Source organism: Oncorhynchus gorbuscha, linkage group LG04, assembly GCF_021184085.1.
Source record: "Oncorhynchus gorbuscha isolate QuinsamMale2020 ecotype Even-year linkage group LG04, OgorEven_v1.0, whole genome shotgun sequence".
NCBI lineage: Eukaryota > Metazoa > Chordata > Actinopteri > Salmoniformes > Salmonidae > Oncorhynchus > Oncorhynchus gorbuscha.
The window spans coordinates 60,050,758-60,072,897 of NC_060176.1; the positions used below are offsets into that span (position 1 = coordinate 60,050,758).

General features: G+C 42.6%; 1 protein-coding gene across 1 annotated transcript in view; it reads left to right on the forward strand.

Annotated features, from left to right (window-relative positions):
* The window catches only part of LOC124034383 (nuclear receptor corepressor 2-like), a 183,935-nt gene that overhangs the window by 77,760 nt on the left and 84,035 nt on the right, over positions 1-22,140 (forward strand). The window contains 2 exon segments of the mRNA XM_046347510.1: positions 1,087-1,264; positions 20,156-20,338. Of these exon segments, the coding sequence (XP_046203466.1) occupies positions 1,087-1,264; positions 20,156-20,338 (361 nt within the window).

The window sequence follows — 22,140 nt, forward strand, 5'->3', positions numbered from 1 at the left end:
CCACCAGACCACCAGAAGACAGAAAGAGAACTGAGAACTTATCAGCTGAAAATAACAGTATGCCAGTGGAAGGGAGGACAGTAGCATGTGGCCCAACTGTGGTTGATGACTAATACAATTTCCCATTGTAGCCAATTCAATTACCGATTTGGTAACATCATTTTGAGTTTTAATTGATATCAGTAAAAACTCTAATGGATAGGTCTCCCTGTGAACTTTCATTATCCTCGCTCATGAGGGAGTGAAATTAGAAAGTATCTTAAAGGAATGTTGGTTTTTGTTAACGGAATTTCAAGGTTCAAGGCAATGTTTCTTAAACGTACAGAAGGCAGAACAAATAATCCATCAAAACTATGAAATAACACATGGAATCATGTAGTAACCAAGAAAATGTTTAACAAATCTAAATATATTGAATATTCTTCAAAGTAGCCACCCTTTGCCTTGATGATATTTATATTAGAATATTTGTATTTATTTAAAATGTATTTAACTAGGCAAGTCAGTTATGAACAAATTCTTATTTACAATGACGGCCTACCAAAAGGACTCCTGCAGGGATGGGGGTCTGGATTAATTTTTTTTTTTTTTAAATACAACAACAAACAATATATATAAGACAAAAGACATTACGACAAGAGAGACCTAAGACAACACCACAACATGGCAGCAACACATGACAACAGCATTGTAGTAACACAACATGGTAGCAGCACAAAACATGATACAAACATGATTGGGCACAGAAACCGCACAAAGGGCAAGAAGGTAGAGACAATACATCACGTGAAGCTGCCATAACTGTCACTAAGTGTGTCCATGATTGAGTCTTTGAATGAAGTGTTGGAGATAAAATGGTCCAGTTTTAAGACTTTTCTGCTAGACTCATTTTCAATCTATTTGACAAGAAATCAAAGCCTTTGTCTATTCCTCATTTTTAGGATGGAAAATAATTGAATAATGTATTTATGCCTTAATTTCTCCATGTTGGTGCTCATAGGTAATTTTACATGGAAATGACCTACACCATCAGTTAATTAATATAGATGTTAACCTGTCTTCTCTCCCTGTGCTTTCTCCTGACAGAGGTCAGGAGCAACACATCCGCTATGAACACATCTACTTACCTGAGCCCAACAACCAATCAGAGGTGGACTATGTTGAGATAAAGCGTCCCCGCCTGGACCTTGGGGCGGAGTCTCTCATGAGGCACTCATCCCACCGCCCACAACTTCCTCTGGGAGGGGCTGAGGACATGTCAAAGGTCAGTATTGATTACTTGACAGAAGGATCTCAAAGGCCAAAGTCGATTAAATCTCTTTAGGGACTTTCATTTTGAATTTTTTGTTTGAGTTCTGAAAGCTGGGTGATGCTGGAAAGCTGGGTGATGCTGGCATGTCAAAGGTCACTGTTGGATTATGGACTAAAATGACTCCTGCTTTGATGTGTGTTTGGTTCAAAGTAGGGCTGACCCCAATTAGTTGACTGGTCAATTGTTTGGTTGTTAGGTGGTTGATCAAACAAGATTGTTTTAGTCGAGCAGTAACAAATATATATACAGTACCAGTCAAAGGTTTGGACACACCTACTCATTCAAAGGTTTTTCTTTATTTTTAATATTTTCTACATTGTAGAATAATAGTGAAGACATCAAAACGATGAAATAAAACATGGAATAATGTAGTAAACAACAAATTGCTAAAACAATCAAAATATATTTATATTTGAGATCCTTCAAAGTAGCCACCCTTTGCCTTAATGACAGCTTTGCACACTCTTGGCATTCTCTCAACCAGCTTCACCTGGAATGCTTTTCCAACAGTCTTGAAGAAGTTCCCACATATGCTGCGCACTTGTTGGCTGCTTTTCCTTCACTCTGCTGTCCAACTCATTCCAAACCATTTCATTTGGGTTGAGGTCAGGTGTTTGTGGAGGCCAGGTCATCTGATGTAGCACTCATCACTCTCCTTGGCCAAATAGCCCTTACACAGCCTGGAGGTGTGTTGGGTCAAAAAACAAATGATAGTCCCACTAAGCGCAAACCAGATGGGATGGCATATTGCTACGGAATGTTGTGGTAGCCATGCTGGTTCAGTGTGCCTTGAATTCTAAATAAATCACCAACATTGTCACCAGCAAAGCACAATCACACCACCTCCATGCTTCACGGTGGGAACCATACATGCGGAGATCATCCGTTCACCTACTCTGCATCTCACAAAGACACAGCAGTTGGAACCAAAATCTCAAATTTGGATTTATCAGACCAATGGACAGATTTCCACCATTCTAATTTCCATTGCTCGTGTTTCTTGGATCAAGCAAGTCTCTTCTTATTGGTGTCCTTTAGGAGTGTTTTTTCTCCCAGCAATTCGACCATGAAGGCTTGATACATGCAGCCTCTTCTGAACAATTGATGTGTATGTTACTTGAACTCTAAAGCATTTATTTGGGCTGCTATTTCTGAAGCATAATATGGACTTGGTCTTTTACTAAGAGGCATGCCCCCTGCATGCCTCTGGATAAAAAATGTAAAAGCTGCGTTTGACACGATTCCCTAGACATACTGACCAGCTCCAATAGACAGATGCATGCTATATGGTAGACCAATCCAAACTCATCTCTCGGCTTGTCCAGCCCACTTATTATCTCAGCCAATCATGGCTAGTGGGAAGGTTGCTCACGTTTATTTGTGGCTAAAACAACTGGACTCGTAATTTACAATTTTCTTTGTATTTACAGATGGCATACAAGTTTGATATTAAGGTACATACTATTTCACATGCTCGAGAATGCATTTCTCCCAAAAAGACGCAATTTGATTAAAAAAATGTTTTTTACGTTAAAAAATAACTTCTGTGAAGTCCTGACTTGCGACATATGCCTAGTTTCCTGAATCGGATCACAATTGCTTGACGAGGTCTGCACTGCAAGAAGTATGAATGCCTTGACTTCTGCCGAGGCCATATCACCGTAAATGCTGCATGACCAATGCAGACATCGGATTGACCATGCGCCCAGATGCATAATACACTTCCCTCGCCAGAATGTGCTGCGCTCTCTCCCGCTAATTTGTGCACATTCATTGTTTCATAACTTCATTGTGTGAATTGTTTGCGTTTGATTGTATGTCAATTCTCCATTAGATTTATCATCAGTAGTACATTTACTGTTAATTCCTATCGTTTATAATATACAATGTTTGTTACTTTGTTTACGGTCATTTATTTGAATCCATTCAATATTATTGTTCTAGTCTTCCCGTTCTCATTGTCCGAGTGGACACGTTGTTTGCAGAGTGCACAACTTATGCTACACTTGTGAGAAACAGGTTTTTGTTTATTTCATTCCATTTACGAGTTTTTTGTCAATTTAGTCATTTTTTTTGTTTAGAGCGCTCCGCTCCTATCAATGTTGAGTAAGGACACGCACACATAGATGTAGGCCTATATGCTACCTGGCCTGCAGGCAGAGGTAGTCATATAAATGTGCCCATTTTGGGATCTGTGAGTATTTCTGATTGGCTTAATGCTCCACCACTAATGACTGTGGAGCTTCTCAAAGTAATGTTTTCTTCACCTCAAACAGCAAGCAGACAAAATCTGTTTTCACCGTTTCACTGTTTCATTGAGAATTACAATGGTTCTTTTGTGTATTTGAAAAATCTTTCCAGCTGTCTCCCTTTCGATAACCACTCAGCATAAAAGGGAAAAATGTCATGCTCTGATCTAATGCAAATAGACCTACCTGATTACTTCATATTAGTGTTTGACTTTGACTGAAATATGTTCCGGACCTCATTTTGGGTGCTGGTGCTGTTTATATTTAGGTACAGGAGCTCCACAATACTTTTGATCTTATATTCTATAAGAGGAACAGGAGCTCAAGTAGTAGAACATTTGAGCAGCCGGTACTCAAGTTAATAGTTGATATAATGTTTCAAGTTTGTTGTAGACAGGCCATGTGTAGCCAATGTGATTTATAGGATATTTATTTTTATCAGGATATTTTCTACCTGTAGGCTGCAATGTTTTTAATTGTTGGCTTTATGTAAGCTATTTTTACATAGTTGCCCATATACAGTGGCAAGAAAAAGTATGTGAACCCTTTTGAAATACCTGGATTTCTCCATAAATTGGTCATAACATTTGATCTGAACTTCATCTAGGTCACAACAATAGACAAACACAGTCTGCCTAAACTAATAGCACATCAACAATTATACAGTTGAAGTAAGAAGAAAATGCGCCTTCTGGAGTGGCTCAGTCAGTCCTGACCTCAACCCGATTGAGATGCTGTAGCATGACCTCGAGCGGTTTTCACACCAGACATCCCAAGAATATAGTGTAACTGAAACAGTTTTGTAAAGAGGAATGGTCCAAAATTCCTCCTGACCTCTGTGCAGGTCTGATTCGCAACTACAGAAAACGTTTGGTCGAGGTTATTGCTGCCAAAGGAAGGTCAACCAGTTATTAAATCCAAGGGTTCACATACTTTTCCCACCCTGCACTGTGAATGTTTACACTGTGTTCAATAAAGACATGAAAATATACAGTTGAAGCCGGACGTTTACATACACAGCCAAATACATTTGAACTCAGTTTTCACAATTCCTGACATTAAATCATTTAAAAAGTTCCCTGTCTTTGGTCAGTTAGGATCACCACTTTATTTTAAGAATGTGAAATGTCATTGATTTATTTCAGCTTTCATTTCTTTCATCACATTCCCAGTGGGTCAGAAGTTTACATACACCCAATTAGTATTTGGTAGCATTGCCTTTAAATTGTTTAACTTGTGTCAAACGTTTCGGGTAGCCTTCCACAAGCTTCCCACAAAATTTTGGGTGAATTTTGGCCCATTCCTCCTGACAGAGCTGGTGTAACTGAGTCAGGTTTGTAGGCCTCCTTGCTTACACACGCTTTTTCAGTTCTGCCCACAAATTCTTCAGCTTGCAAGCCTCCCCCTTTTTCCTCCAAACATAACAATGGTCATTGTGGCCAAACAGTTCTATTTTTGTTTCATCGGACCAGAGGACATTTCTCCAAAAAGTATGATCTTTGTCCGCATGTACAGTTGCAAACCATAGTCTGGCTTTTTTATGGCGGTTTTGGAGCAGTGGCTTCTTCCTTGCTGAGGGGCCTTTCAGGTTATGTCGATATAGGACTCGTTTTACTGTGGATATAGATACATTTGTACCTGTTTCCTCCAGCATCTTCACAAGATCCTTTGCTGTTGTTCTGGGATTGATTTGCACTTTTCGCACCAGAGTACGTTAATCTCTAGGAGACAGAACATGTGTCCTTCTTGAGCGGTATGACGGCAGCGCGGTCCCATGGTGTTTATACTTGTGTACGATTGTTTGTACAGATGAACGTGGTACCTTCATGCATTTGGAAATTGCTCCCAAGGATGAACCAGACTTGTGGCGGTCTACAATTCTTTTTCTGGGGTCTTGGCTGATTTCTTTTGAAGATGTGAAGCAAAAAGGCACTAAGTTTGAAGGTAGGCCTTGAAATACATCCACAGGTACACCTCCAATTGACTCAAATTATGTCAATTAGCCTATCAGAAGCTTCTAAAGCCATGGCATTATTTTCTGGAATTTTCCAAGCTGTTTAAAGGCACAGTCAACTTAGTGTATGTAAACTTCTGACCCACTGGAATTGTGATACAGTGAATTATAAGTGAAATAATCTGTCTGTAAACAATTGTTGGAAAATGTACTTGTCATATACCAAGTAGATGTCCTAACCGACTTACCAAAACTAGTTTTAATGATTCCAACCTAAGTGTATGTAAACTTCCGACTTCAATTTGAAGTATTCCGACCGTTTGCTATGAGACTTGATATTGAGCTCATGTGCATTCAGTTTCCATTGATCATCCTTGGGATGTTTCTACATCTTGATTGGAGTCCACCTGTGTTAAATTCAATTGATTGGACATGATTTGGAAAGGCACACACCTGTCTATATACGGTCCCACAGTTGACAGTGCATGTCAGGTCAAAAACCAAGCCATGAGGTCGAATTATCCGTAGACCTCCGAGACAGTGTTGTGTCGAGGCACAGATCTGGGGAAGAGTACCAACAAATTTCTGCATTATTGAAGGTCCCCAAGAAGACAGTGGCCTCCATCATTCTTAAATGGAAGAAGTTTGGAACCACCAAGACTCTTCCTAGAGCTGGCTGCCCGGCCAAACTGAGCAATCGGGAGAGAAGGGCCGTGGCAGGAGATGACCAAGAACCTGATGGTCACTCTGACATGGCTCAAGAGTTCCTCTGTGGCGATGGGAGAACCTTCCAGAAGGACAACCATCTCTTCAGCACTCCACCAATCAGGCTTTTATGGTCGAGTGGCCAGACGGAAGACACTCCTCTTGGAGGTTTGCTAAAAGGCACCTAAAGGACACTCAGACCATGAGGAACAAGATTATCTGGTCTAATGAAACCAGGATTGAACTCTTTGGCCTGAATGCCAAGCATTACGTCTGGATGAAACCTGGCACCATTCCTACGTTGAAGCAGGGTGGTGGCAGCATCATATTGTGGGGATGTTTTTCAGCGGCAGGGACTGGGAGACTAGTCAGGATCGAGGGAAAGATGAACAGAGCAAAGTACAGAAATCCTTAATGTAAACTTGCTACAGAATGTTCAGGACCTCAGATTGGGGCGATGGTTCACCTTCCAACTTGATAACGACCCTAAGCACACAGCCAAGACAAGGCAGGAGTGGTTTCAGTAAAAGTCTCAATGTCCTCAATGAGCCCAGCCTGGATATGACCTGAAAATAGCTGTGCAGCGACACTCACCATCCAACCAGACAGAACTTGAGAGGATCTGCAGAGAAGAATTGGAGAAACTCCCCAAATACAGCTGTGCCAACCTTGTGGCATCATACCACAAAAGACTTGAGGATGTAATCACTGCCAAAGGTGCTTCAACAACGTGCTGAGTGACGGGTCTGAATATTTATGTAAATGTCATATTTCCGTTTGAAAATGTTCATAAATTCGCAAAAAAATCTAAAAACCTGTCTTTGCTTTGTCATTATGGGTCATGGTGTGTATATTGATGATGGGGGTGGGGGGGGGGGTTTCATTCATTTTTTAATAAGGCTGTACTGTAACAGAATGTGGAATGTTCACTAGCTAGTCATAGTGAATATGTCCTCTTCATCAAGGGATGAGTTCAGCCAGGAGTGAGGCAGATTGCATTTCACTTGTAGAGTTCCTACTCTACTCATCAACTGTGCTCTGCTTTTACTGCACTGGTGCTGTGGCGTGTAAAGTGGCAATCGCAGATGTGTGGAATGTTAGCTAGCTCTGAGAATGTGTCCCGTGATCGGGGCTGGTGCAGTCAGTGTGTGTTACTTTCTACAGGGTCTTTTTCTAGGTCAGAGTCTCAGGGGGAAGGTTGTTCTGCTCACTTCTCCGTTCTCCTCTCACCCCTCATCAACACAGACGATGACACACTACTAGTACCGTTTCCTTGCTCATCAGCAAGTTCTGGCACCTGGAAGAAATTATTGTTCCCACTCATACTCTACCATCTGGCGTCAGTGGAAGTTGTTTGTCATTTACATAGTGCTCAGGGAACAAGGTTGCTACACCCACACTTGCGGTCTCTGTTTAGCTAGCTACGTCCTGTTTATCTTCTACAGGTCAAATGTTAGCAGAAGTATTTTTGCCCATCTTCTTAATCTTTTCCAGATGATTCATAATTTAGTCCATTTTTTAAATAGGGGCAAAAGAGCGTGGCTGTCCCTCAGTGGTGAAAATCTCCTTTCTCCACTGTGGCCTGCTTGTGGGGACAGCAGTGTGTTTCTTTTGCTTGAGATCCTGCTGAGTGGCAGCATCTTCCTCTAGGGCAGCCAGGGTATTATTAGACACCGCCATCACAATGTGATCCATGGACTAGGAGAGGGATGAGGAGGGGGACTGACCTGAATGCTGTTGTCCTCAACAAGAGCCCCAGGACCAGTGGAAGTAAAATAGCCACATAACATCAGAGATCCACCACTGTATTTTTTGTGGTTCTTTTCTGTTTATGTATCCTTAATTCGACGCCAAACCCAGCACTGGTATGCATGGCCAAAGAGCTCTATTCTATCAACTATTTTTGAATACTACTGTTGAATGAAATGTAGAATGTTTGTATGCATAGAAGTGTGATTTATGAAACAGTTCTAGCTGTGTCGTACACACACGGGTAGGAGATAATCATTTAAATACCAGTTTTCAGCCTCAGTGCTTGTGCACGACCGTGGCTATTTACATTTTGAACGTCCCCTGATTAGCCATATATGGTTACCCCATATGTGGGTAATATACAATGCCTTATCATGAAAACCAAAAAAAGCTCAGAAAATATACTTTTCCGAGGCTGAAATAGAGGTGCTATTGTCAGATTGAATACAACCAGAAGGTTTTATTAGGTTCACTCAGTTGTGCTTTGACCAGTAAAAATAAAAACACAGCTACAAAGAAAAGACTATTAGGACAATTGATGTTGCTTTAGCAATGGCAAATGTACTTCAAATGAGTAAACAACATTCGCCAGTAAGCCATCCGTCCTCAACAGCTCCCTCCTGTAGGCGTGTAGGTCAACATTGCTTTTCTGCAGAATGAACGTGTTGTGCGTTCCACCTGGCCACTCTGCCACCACATTCAACAGCGTCTTTTGGGCATCACATAAACTGTCACATTCAGAGTGGAAGCCTTTTTTGTTCACATAGTTGAACTCGTTTTGGGATGGGGCTTTGTGGGTGCCGTTTATTGCTCCGTTCGTATTTGGGAATCCATTGATGGCAAAGAATCCCCTCTTGACTTAAACATGTTGTGCGATGGTGTATGGGAATGGTATGTTACAGTTCGTTTGGCTGATGATTGCCTCCAAAACATTGTCTCATCGAGGGCTGTGAGATGCTGATTGACAAGCTCCTGCTGAAATGTGCTTGTTGCCAAACCTGAGGGATTATAGCACTTGGATTTATTGTAGCTGGGGATTTTAACAGAGCAAATTTGAGGAAAACACTACCCGAAGTTCTATCAACACATTGACTGTAGTACTCGCGCTACTAAAACACTCGATCACTGCTACTCTCCCTTGCAAGGCCCTCCCCTGTCCTCCCTTCGGCAAATCAGATCACGTCTCGATTTTCTCCGTTCCTATAGGCAGAAACTCAAACAGGAAGCAGCTGTGCTAATGTCTTTCCAAGCTGGTCTGACCAATCGGAATCCATTCTTCAAGATTTTTTTGATCACGCGGACTGGGATATATTCCGGTTAGCCTTTGAGAAAACATTGACATAAACTCAGTTGCCGGCAACTGAGTTTATCAGGAAGTGTATGGGTGAAGTTGTTCAGACTGTGACTATTAACCAACCATAAACCTTGTATAGACGGCAGCATTTGCACAAAACTGAAAGCGTGAACCACCGCATTTAACCATGGCAAGGTGACTGGGAATATGGTCGAATGCAAACAGTGTAGTTGATTCCCTCCATGAGGCAATCAAACAGGCAAAACGTCACTACAGAGACAAAGTGGAGTCGCAATTCAACCGCTCAGACATGTGACGTGGCAGGGTCTACATACAGGCAATCACGGATTACAAAGAGAACCATCCACGTCGTGGACGCTGACATCTTGCTTCCGGACAAACTAAACACCTGCTTTGCCCGCTTTGAGGATAACACAGTGCCACAGATGCAGCCTGCTCCCAAGGACTGTGGGCTCTCATTCTCAGAAGCCGACGTGAGTAAGACATTTAAGCTTGTTAACCCTCGCAAGGTTGCCGGGCCAGATGGCATTCCTAGCCACGTCCTCAGAGCATGTGCAGACCAGCTAGCTGGAGTGTTTACGGACATGTTCAATCTCTTCCTATCCCAGTCTGCTGTCCCCACTTGCTTCAATATGTCCACCATTGTTCCTGTACCCATGAAAGCAAAGGTAACTGAACTCAATGACTATTGCCCTTTAGCACTCACTTCTGTCATCATGAAGTGCTTTGAGAGGCTAGTCAAGGAGCATATCACATCTACGTTACCTGACACCCTAGACCCACTTCAATTTGCATACTGTCCCAATATATCCACAGAGAGTGCAATCGCCATCACACTGCCCTATCCCATCTGGACAAGAGGAATACCTATGTATGAATGATGTTCTTTGACCTGGGTCTGAACCCCGCCCTGTGCAACTGGGTGCTGGACTTCCTGATGGGCGCCCCCAGGTGGTGAAGGTAGGAAACAACACCTCCACTTCGCTGATCCTCAACACAGGGCCCCCACAAGGGTGTGTGCTCAGCCCCCTTCTGTACTCCCTGTTCACCCATGACTGCGTGGCAACGCAGACCTCCAATTCAATCATTAAGTTTGCAGACGTTGGAGTAGTAGGCCTGATTACCAACAATGACGAAACAGCCTACAGGGAGGAGGTGAGGGCCCTGGCGGAGCGGTGCCAGGAAAATAGCCTCTCCCTCAACGTCAACAAAACAAAAGGAGCTGATCGTGGACTTCAGAAGACAGCAGAGAGAGCATGCCCCTATCCACAGCGACGGTACGGCAGTGGAGAAGGTAAAACGTTTCCAGCTCCTCTACGTACACATCCCTGACAATCTGAATTGGTCCACCCACACAGACCGTGTGGTGAAGAAGGTGCAACAGCGCCTCTTCAACCTCAGGAGGCTGAAGAAATTTGGCTTTGCCCCTAAGACCCTCACAAACTTATACAGATGCACAATTGGGAGCATTCTGTCGGGATGAATTACTGCCTGATATGGCAACTGCACCGCCCGCAACCCCAGGGCTCTCCAGAAGGTGGTGTGGTCTGCCCAACGCATCACTGGGGCCACACTGCCTGCCCTCCAGGACACCTACGGCACCCAATGTCACAGGGTGCCACGCAATCCACGGTCTGTTTACCCCGGTACCATCCAGAAGTCAGTCAGTACAGGTGCATCAAAGTTGGGACAGCGATACTGAAAATGGCTTCTATCTCAAGGCCATCAAACTGTTAAATAACCATCACTAGCTGGCTACCTCCAGGTTACTCAACCCTGCACCTTAGAGGCTGCTGCCCTGTATACATAGACGTGGAATCACTGGTCACTTTAATAATGTGTACATACTGTACTGCTTTACTCATTTCATATGTTTATACTATATTCTATTCTACTGTATTTTAATCAATGTCACTCCGACATTGCTCGTCCTGATATTTATGTATTTTTTTATTCCATTCTTTTACTTTAGATTTGTGTATATTGTTGTGATATGTTAGCTACTACTGCTCTGTTTGAGCTAGGAACACAAGCATTTAGCTACACCTGAAATAACATCTGCTAAATATGTGTTTGACTAATAAGATTGGATTTGAAAAGGTATTGAAAACAGGGCCGCCAATAATTTTGACCCCTTCTTTTTATATATATTCTTATATTACTTGTTAAACAAAATACATTATCTGAGCAATTGTATTTTTTCACCGACCATATAGCTCAGTATTTGCATTTATTTTATCCACTCTTTTTTGTGAATCTTTATTAAGGGTGCCAATAATTCTGGACCTGACTGTAAGTTCTGTCAAATGCAATCACTGTATGGGAAGAATGAGTTAAACAGGAGAGACATAGAAGAGGAATGGGGAGTGAAAATAGGAAAATGGCAAATACAGAGAGCAGCACAGATAAAGGGAAGTGGAGGAGGAAGAGACAGAGGGACATGAAAAGGGGGAGCAGACTAGACAATATAATACAAGCAGCCTGTCTAGCAGGGAAATAACTAGCTCTGAATAGGCCTGTCGTTGTGTAACGTAATCTCACGAGGACCAATGTACTGCATACTCTGCCACGAGCCCCTTCTAAAGCACTCTGAACACTAACACCGTCTAGCTTTACAATAACACGCTCAACATCAGTATCAGGAATGTGTAAGAGGTAGTAATCTCAGTGAATTCATTTGCCTTTGAAATTAGTTTTGATTGAACAAGGACAAAGTGATTACAAGTACCTATATCGCCTCAGGCCAGTTATACTTTCAGCAAATGTATAGTACCATCACTTTTCTCACTGTAGTAGAAATGTAAAAACTGTAAAACTGCTCTGTACTGCACTGTATTGTGCTGAAACTAGTTCTTACATACACCCGTGCTCTAAATTAAAATGTTTCATTGGTAGCACTGGTGCTTCAATCTTAAACATGATAAAAGCACTACAAAATGTTGGAGCACCAGAAAATAAGATTTGTGACTTTAACATTCCAGTTTGGAGTCCTTGTACATACACTGAGTATACTAAACTTTAGGAACAGCTTCCTAATATTGAGTTGCACCCCACTTTGCCCTCGGGAACAGCCTCAATTCGTCTGCGCATGGACTCTACAGTACAAGGTGTCTGAAACGTTCCACAGGGATGCTGGCCCACGTTGACTCCCTTGCTTCCCACAGTTGTCAGGTTGGCTGCATGTCCTTTGGGTGGTGGATCATTCTTGATACACACAGGAAAATGTTGTGAGTAAAAAAAAAACTCAGCAGCGTTGTCGTTCTTGACACTCAAACCGGTGCGCCTGGCACCTACTACCATACCACGTTCAAAGGTACTTAAATATTTTGTCTTGCCCATTCACCTTCTGAATGGCACACATACATAATGTCTCAAAGCTTAAAAATCCATCCTTAACCTGTCTCCTCCCCTTCATCTGCACTGACTGAAGTGGATTTAACGGATGACTTCAATAAGGGATCATAGCTTTCGCCAGGATTCACCTCGTCACTTTTTCATGAAAAGAGACAATGTTTTGTACACTCAGTGTACACTTATCTTGCTACTGTGGTATCAAAGACTTGCTCAACACTTTCTATAGTAAGCAGTGCTCAACCATAGATACCCTCTGCTGTGTGTTGATATGTAATGGAGTAGACTAGAGGCTGATCCACAGGCTTAGTTCCACGGCAGCATGACAGACCTCCACCAAACACAATGACAGCCTGGTTTTCTCTCCTCAGTGAGATATGGAGTGAAGCCAATCTTCTGTCTAAGCCTCTGCTTATTGATCGGCCCTGGGAGGACAGAATAGGAATGAGGTGTGTGTGCGGTTGCAGTTTGGAGGGGGAGGCTACTGTGGTCTGGAAGGTCATTCTTCACATCTCTTGAGATATGACTTAACCAAATGTCCATGCGTGGCGCACACTGCCAACACTGGTCTAACATGTGGCCTGACTTGTCAGTCTGACAGAGATATTTATGCTGTTGTGGAAACTAGGGCTGTTGGGGTGATCGTAATACCACCACACTGGCAGTCATGAGTCATAACCGCAGTCAAATTCCACTTGACCATTGAGTGACGTAATCTCCTCTTATGCACACTGGACATGTGTTCAGTACCCAATCGCTAACTACTGTCTGGTTGCTAATGGCCTGGCACTCAGGGCTCTATTGTCTCTCTAACCATTCTGCATGCAAAATAAAATCCAAAATCACAACAAACCCAAAACAGTACGGTGCGTTTAAAACTCACCTCACTGTGATTGATCAATTTGAATAAAGATGTTCAACAACGGGTTGAAACTGGGTCGAACATTTGATCATTGTGGATGTTGTTTCAAAGCCAAACGAAATGGTCAACACTTTCGAAGGTGATTCATTCAAAACACCCATAAGCATATGAGCTTATGCATTCGCATAGGCCTATATACACCAAAATTATGTGGACACCTGCTCGCCGACCATCTCATTCCAAAATCATGGGCATTAGTATGGAGTTGGTCCCCCTTTTACCGCTATAACAGCCTCCACTCTTCTGGGAAGGTTTTCCACTAGATGTGGGGACTTGCTTCCATTCACCACACGAGCATTAGTGAGGTCGGACATTGATGTTGGGCGATTGGCACTGGCTCGCAGTCAGCGTTCCAATTCATCCCGAAGGTATTCGATGGGGTTGAGGTCAGGACTCTGCGCAGGCAAGTCATGTTCTTCCACACCAATCTCAACAAACCATTTCTGTTTGGACCTTGCTTTGTTCACAGGTGCATTGTCATAGTGGGACAGGAAAGGGGCTTCCCCAAACTGTTGTCAGAAAGTTGGAATCACAGAATAGTCTAGAATGTCATTGTATGCTGTAGGATTAAAATGTCCCTTCACTAGAACTAAGGGTCCTTGCCCGAACTGTGAAAAACAGCCCCAGACCATTATTCCTCCTCCACCAAATTTTACAGTTGGCACTATGCATTCGGTCAGGTAGCATTCTCCTGGCATCCGCCAAACCAAGATTCATCCGTCAGACTTCCAGATGGTGAATGAAGCGTGTTACACCACTCCAACTGACGCTTGGTATGGTGGTTTTAGGCTTGTGTGCGGATGCTCGGCCATGGAAACCGATTTCATAAAGCTCCCGATGAACAGTTATTGTGCTGACGTTGCTTCCAGAGACTGTTTGGAACTCGGTAGTGAGTGTTGTTCGTACAGTCATTGGCATGACAATAACCGACTGACAAAATGTTCATGACCACCACAGCCCTAGTGGAAACTCAAATACCTTTCCTGGAAGACTGAGGGGATCTGGAAGTGAACAGATTGTTTGTTTGAGTGAGTGTGTGTGTGTGCGCGGCCCCCTTCATTTATTTTCCCCCACATTCTCCTGTCTGCTGGACTGTCATTAGGTGGATTGTTCTATATTGTCAGTGATGATACTGGCAGCTCTCTATCTATACTGATTATCTTTTGGAACAGGCTGTTTTCATGGTCAGAGATAGTCAGGGGTGCTTGTTTCTTTGGGTTCAACATTACCGTTGACACAAAAAAATATCTAACTTTAAAATGTCACCTAGGCTAAGATTAGTTGTGTACCTGCTGTAGTGTTCTGTTCTTGATCTCTCCGTGTGTCTGTGTGAATGAATTGACTGAATCATGTGATATCAAGAACACCTGCTAACATGAAACCAACAGGATGTTTATGCCTGCTCCTTTCAATTATCTTATGGAGCACACATGCAGTACCAGTCAAACTTTGGACACCTATTCATTCCAGGGTTTTTCTTTATTTTTTACTATTTTCACCATTGTAGAATAATAGTGAAGACATAAAAACTATTAAATCACACATATGGAATCAAGTAGTAACCGAAAAAGTGTTACATAAATCCAAATATATTATATTTGAGATTCTTCAAAGTAGCCACCCTTTGCCTTGATGACAATGTTGTACACTTTTGGCATTCTCTCAACCAGATCAAGAGGTAGTCACCTGGAATGCATTTCAATTAACAGGTGTGCCTTGTTATTTGGTAGAATTTCTTAATGCGTTTGAGCCAATCAGTTGTGTTGTGACAAGGTAGGGGTGGTATACAGAATATAGCCCTATTTGGTAAAAGACCAAGTTCATATGGCAAGAACAGTTAAAATAGGCAAAGAGAAATTGACAGTCCATCATTACTTTAAGACATGAAGGTCATTAGAGTTATAAGTTCATCAGAGGATAAGTTCATTAGAGTTATCAGCCTCAGAAATTGCAGCCCAAATAAATGCTTCACAAGTAACAGACACATCTCAACATCAACTGTTCAGAGGAGACTGTGAATCAGGCCTTCATGGTCTAATTGCTGTAAAGAAACCACTACTAAAGGACACCAATAAGAAGAGACTAACTTGGGCCAAGAAACACGTGCAATGGACATTAAACCGGTGGAAATCTGTCCTTTGATCTGATTTTTGGTTCCAACCGCTGTGTCTTTGTAGATGAACGGATGATCTCCATGTGTATTTCCCATCGTGAAGCATGGAGGAGGAGGTGTGATAGTGTGGGGGTGCTTTGCTGGTGACACTGCTTTATTTAGAATTGAAGGCACACTTAACCATTATGGCTACCACAGCATTCTGCAGCGATACGCCATCCCATCTTGTTTGCACTTAGTGGGACTATCATTTGTTTTTCAACAGGACAATGACCCAACACACCTCCATGCTGTGTAAGGGCTATTTGACCAAGGAGAGTGATGGAGTGCTGCATCAGATGACCTGGCCTTTACAATCACCCGACCTCAACCCAATTGAGATGGTTTGGGATGAGTTGGACCGCAGAGTGAAAAGCAGCCAACAAGTGCTCAGCGTATGTGGGAACTTCTTCAAGACTGTTGGAAAAGCATTCCAGGTGAAGCTGGTTGACAGAATGCCAAGAGTGTGCAAAGGGTGGCTACTTTGAAGAATATAAAATCTAAATTATATTTTAATTTGTTTAACACTTTTTTGGTTATTCCATGTGTTATTTCCTAGTTTTGATGTCTTCACTATTATTCTACGATGTAGAAAATAGTAAAAATAATGAAAAACCCTTGAATGAGTAGGTGTTTCCAAACATTTGACTGGTACAGTGTATGTTCACTGACACGTGCTGCACATACTGTACAACATGCATGCGCTTTCAAAGCTTGTGCTCACTCAGCATGCATTATAATAATAATAATAATAATAATAATAATAATAATAATAATATATGCATATGTTTCATGTGTATACATTCATACCCGGGGATCAACAATCACAGACAGTCCAAAGTTAGCCTAAAGTTGGTTGAATGATTGGGATTTTTCATGTGTGGTATTAGATTGGGTATATGATCTGCAGTGGGGACAGGCTTTAACATGGGGATCTCCTATACTGAACAAAATATAAGCGCAACATACAACAATTTCAACGATTTTACGGAGTTCTTGTAAGGAAATCAGTCAATTGAAATGCTTTCAATAGGCTCTAATCTATTGATTTCCCGGTCTCAAACGATCCCGCAGGTAAAGAAGCTTGATGTGGAGGTCCTGGGCTGGTGTGGTTACACGTGGTCTGCGGTTTTAAGGACGTTTGGACGTACTGCCAAATTCTCTAAAACGATGTTGGATGTGGCTTATGGCAGAGAAATGGACATTACATTATCTGGCAAAAGCTCTGGTGGACATTCCTGCAGTCAGCATGCCAATTGCACACTCCCTCAAAACTTGAGACATCTGTGGCATTGTGTGACAAAACGACACATTTCTTCGTGGCCTTTTATTGTCCCCAGCACAAGGTGCACATGTGTAGTGATCATGCTGTTTTTATCATGTTCTTGATATGCCACACGTGTCAGGTGGATGGATTATCTTGGCAATAGAGAAATGGTCAATAACAGGGATGTAAACAAATGTATGCACATTTGAGAGAAATACACTTTTGTGCGTATGGAACATTTCTGCAATCTTTTATTTCGGCTTATAAAACATTGGACCAGCACTTCACATGTTGCGTTTTTCCCAGTATATTTTCACACTCCATCTGCTAGCAGTGTGTGGAAATGTGTTGCTCTTCACAAGTACAGAAGACAGTCAGGATGTAGGTCCTAGAGAACTACTTGAAAGCCCAGGAGAACTAATCCTCTTTTTGATAGATAGCCCTCTCACCAGATGAACCCCCCCCTGACCAAACACCTCAGTGTTTTACACAAACTCAGAAGTCATTGACTTAACTCTGGTATAAGAGGTTGCAGAGCTTAAGTGGTTGCTTGTCAGGCAATTGTACTTAAGGTCTTAATACTGAGGGCCATGTAATCTAATCTCTACCTACCTATCCTTTCTAGACATTATATCAATGATTTTCCTTCCAAAATCACACACTATTTTCCTAACTCACGCAGACTCTTCTTTCATCTTGGCCAGTCTCTGCTTTTACATCATAATTTCTCAGAGATTATCCCCTTTAAGATATATCCCCTTTAAGATATATCCTATAACAAGGGGTTGTTGCAGCATTCCAAGTATATGATTAGAAATGGAGATGTTTAGCAGACAAAACACTAGTAGGCTTGTGTGTGTGTCTATGATGTGATGGACGTTGATGACTAGCAGTCTGGGTGCTCGTCATCTCATCTCAGCCAGTCCATTCCATCCCCCTCCTGACATTTCAGCTGCAGCAGGTCAGAGAGCAGCAAGACCCAGCCTCATCCTGCCTGCCTGCCTCTCCTAGATTAGGCCAGTTATATAACACTCATTACAGCAGTTTAAAAATAACACAGAACAAAACCCAAGCTGAATCACACAATCTCATTTACTGTCCGTGTGTCTCTACACACACACCATGCACTCGGGCCGGGACGATACCAGTACTGCAATATTCGTCAGTACCGTGGCAAGGAAATAAAACCCCAATCAGATTTAATTTCTTTAGGAAAACAGCCTTAATGTTGGAAACAAACATTATGTTGTCATCCAGTCACACATTTATTTTCCAAGCAATAGCACATAATATTTTACATAGACTGTTTTTAATATACCAAAATTAGTCTGGTTCGTGTTTTCATTTTTGCCATGGAATAAATATCACAATACTGGTATCGTCACAGCCATAGCATACACATGATGAACCATACACTCACACACAGACACTTCTATTTCCTTTCCCTGTCTCGCTCACACACACATACACACAGACACACACACGCACAGTGGGTTTACTAGGAGGGATTAGTGGTTTATTAGGAGTTGTGTTGGAAAAATATGTAGTTATTTTCAGCAAATTCATTGGTACACCCTTACATACTTCCCATGCTGGTTGCTTCTGTCATCCTGGGCTAAGTTTACGGTATACAGTGCCTTGCGAAAGTATTCGGCCCTCTTGAACTTTGCGACCTTTTGCCACATTTCAGGCTTCAAACATAAAGATATAAAACTGTATTTTTTTGTGAAGAATCAACAACAAGTGGGACACAATCATGAAGTGGAACGTCATTTATTGGATATTTAGAACTTTTTTAACAAATCAAAAACTGAAAAATTGGGCGTGCAAAATTATTCAGCCCCTTTTGCAAGGCACTGTACAGTATTTTAACCGTCTATTCAAATACCTAGTCAATGCTTGTAAAATGCTAACCTACATGGACTATAGTCCTCTTTGAATGTCCCTACTGTATACAGAATAGATTGAGTACAATATGTTAAAGGTAGTTAAAATGGAGAGGGTGCACCTCGCCTGCTGACATTGTTATTCCTCAGAGAAGTAAAGCCTGTAAACTGACCTGGCACAAAGACCTCCTATAGTCAGCAATACCACTGAGACCACTAGACTGCTGAGTGGGGCTCTCTGGTTCCAAGGCACAACATAGCCCATCCTTTCACTTCTATGTAAAGAAGGCATTGCAAATTAAGCTATCCAGAGTAGGGCTAGGCGATATATCGCGTATACCGGTATGGATCCACATTCCAGTATAGATTTTTACAATACTTCTCTGAAGGTATTTTGATACAGTGCTAAATAAATGCAAAGTTCTACAAATTGGACTACTTCACTGTCGGTTTTTGTTTGGGTGAGCATAAAACCATCAGAACGAAGAAAGCCAAATATAATCACTTAGAATTCATTTGTTGCCATTCTAGGGTCATTCACTACTCATAAAACATTAACTTAATATTCAGAAACTTAAAATACTATAAAATACCACCATACTGTCAAAAATGTGAAACATATTGTGGAATGATATTTGGTCCATATCGCCCAGCCCTAATCCAGAGTTGAGTTTCATAGATGATGCAGTTGTAGAATGTCTTAATTAACCCCCACCCCCACCCTGTATTGTCCTTCTAACTGTGTTTCATCCTTCAAATTAACAAACAATACTCAAACAGAGCCTGGTATGTTCTATGAAGTCTGATTGTATATTCATTAGTGTGGTCTAGTGACTGTGAGACACTGACACAGGCTTTCAGTACCCAGAGGACTTCATTACCGTAGTGTGTTGCTGCCTTCCCAGAGGAGACACGGGCAGGGTGTTCAGATCACTTGTTGCTCAGAGCCACCCATATCACAGACCGCACACAGATACAGACAGACACAAAAAAGGAGAGAGACCGAGATGTAGCATGTCATTGTTGCCTCTAAACCGCTAACTGAATTAGGCTGGACAGTTAAGAGTTGCAGTCTAATCGATGGTTGCAGTCTAAACATACAAGCAGATTTATCTCTTTGCCACCATCTCTGTGTCCTTTCTAGAGGTCCCAGGTTTAACTGCCTACTCTGTCTTCTGTTTGCCGAGCAACATGACAATATGCAGAATGTACTATGTAAACAGTGTTGGTATTGTGAAACACCAGTAAAGTGTTGAGTTAAGATCCTCTGTCACCTCTATCTCCCTCCAGGACCGGGGCAGCTCCATGGGGAAGCTGGAGCCCATCTCCCCCGTCAGCCCGGCCCAGATGGACCCAGATCTGGACCTGGTGCCAGCCCGCTTCTCCAAGGAGGAGCTCATCCAGAACATGGACCGTGTTGACCGGGAGATCACCATGGTGGAGCAGCAGATATGCAAGCTACGCAAGAAACAGGTACAGGTACCGTACAACCATGGGTTATACTGTAGGTCCTGTTCTCTACGGTTGGTTTGGTGCTTGTCGCTGTTTGTCATTACGAGACTGTGTGCTTAGTTGACTCTTTTTCAATTTGATGCAATCTATATGCTTTATCTTCTAAGGATGACCCAAATGTGTCTATCTGTGTCATTACTTCTCATTGAGCCTGAATGTTTCTGTGAAAGTGTGTGGCCTGCACTCTTTTTACCGTCAGCTTGTTCTCTGGCAGTTCCAGCGGTCTTCTTGACAATGTTTCCATCTGTATTTAAATCTAGTATCCCTCTCATTGCCTGTCTTCAGTGGATCTTCACACAGTAGAGCCTTTAGACCAGACATACCAGGCTGTATTGCTGTAATTATTGTATTGAGTTACTGTAGTTAGGGCTCACACAGTCTGCCACAGTGCTCTGCTTCTAGGCAGCTGCATTCGCTTCTGCTTTTCCTTCCTCTCTTCTTCTTTAAGGAGAAAAGTAGGTAAAAAATATATAAATCCATAAATAACAGCTTCCCCCGGGGGAGAGGAGGATTATGTTGGATGTTTTGTGACTGTTAAATCACTCATATTTCTTCCTCGCGGCCGCCTGCCACGTCATGTTTTATAGAAGAGCTCTATGGTGCAACTCTCCCCCCTCAAGTCTCTCCTTTGGCTGGCACTCAAAATGCTGCTTCGTAAATCTAAGCCACCTGTAACCCATGGCACGGTCCGCTGTGGGAGGTGTTGGGGGGTGGGGTAGAGGAGGGAGGGGGTTAGTGATGAAGCCTAGTGAATGTTTGAAAGAGTATGCTCTGCTACCTAGAAAAATAAATCAAGCCCCCCTCCCTCAACAACACACTATGCTTTTTATGAATGTTTTTTAAATTATTTTTAAATGTTATTTTTTATACAGCGGAACCACCCCTCCCCCCGCCATAACGCTTTCCTCTCTTCAGCTCTCTCCAAGCATTAAAACATCTGGAGCCATTAAGTGGTGTGGTAAAACTGTATTTAAAGAGTTCTGGCAGAGAGTGGGGGCTGGGGCTCAGGTTACAGCCAGCCTGTGTTGTCAGCCATGCTCAGGACAGTTGGTTTATTTTATTTTACTCTGCCGTGGGTTTGTAAGGGGGAGGTTCTGGGAATGTGTGCGTTTTCCTCCCCAGCTGCTTATCCATCCCGATTGGAGTCCAGGATGATCCTGAGGACCCAGGGCCAGCTCTCTCTCGCCCCCTGCTGAGGCTTGGCCCAGGCCTTTTTCTGAAGGGGGAGACTGGCTCTACTGTAGATCACCTCCCTGCAGAGCATGCAGCAGCACACTGACAAGGAGCCCTAGCCCCCAGAGAAGCAGCTTCACTAAAACCTCAGACTGTACCACTCACATCTGCAGCCCTGCTGCCACAGACGACCAGCACTGCCCCTAGTCTGTTTATACTGCTGTTCTTATTACTCCTACTTACCTATCCTGTTTATTGGATCATACCACATTTGATATTTTACTCGAAGTTGTAATAAACCCCGATTATGTAAGTTATTGCAGCTCTAAGATTCTGGTTGTGCTGTGAGGAGGCCATAATGTCCCCACTAAATACACGTCATGGATGTAATGGATCAGTTCAGTAGATGCTGCTGTGCCATTGCTTTGGCTATAGGCTCTGTCCAGTGGCCTGTTCTCCTGTTTTTATCCCTCATAAAAAGCCACCAAGATATTGCCCAGGGAGTTGGAAAAGCAAGGCCTTCCAGTACAGGATGGGTGTTGTGTTGGCCGACAAAGGGAAAGTGGCATATCCTCTTGACCTAAGAGATA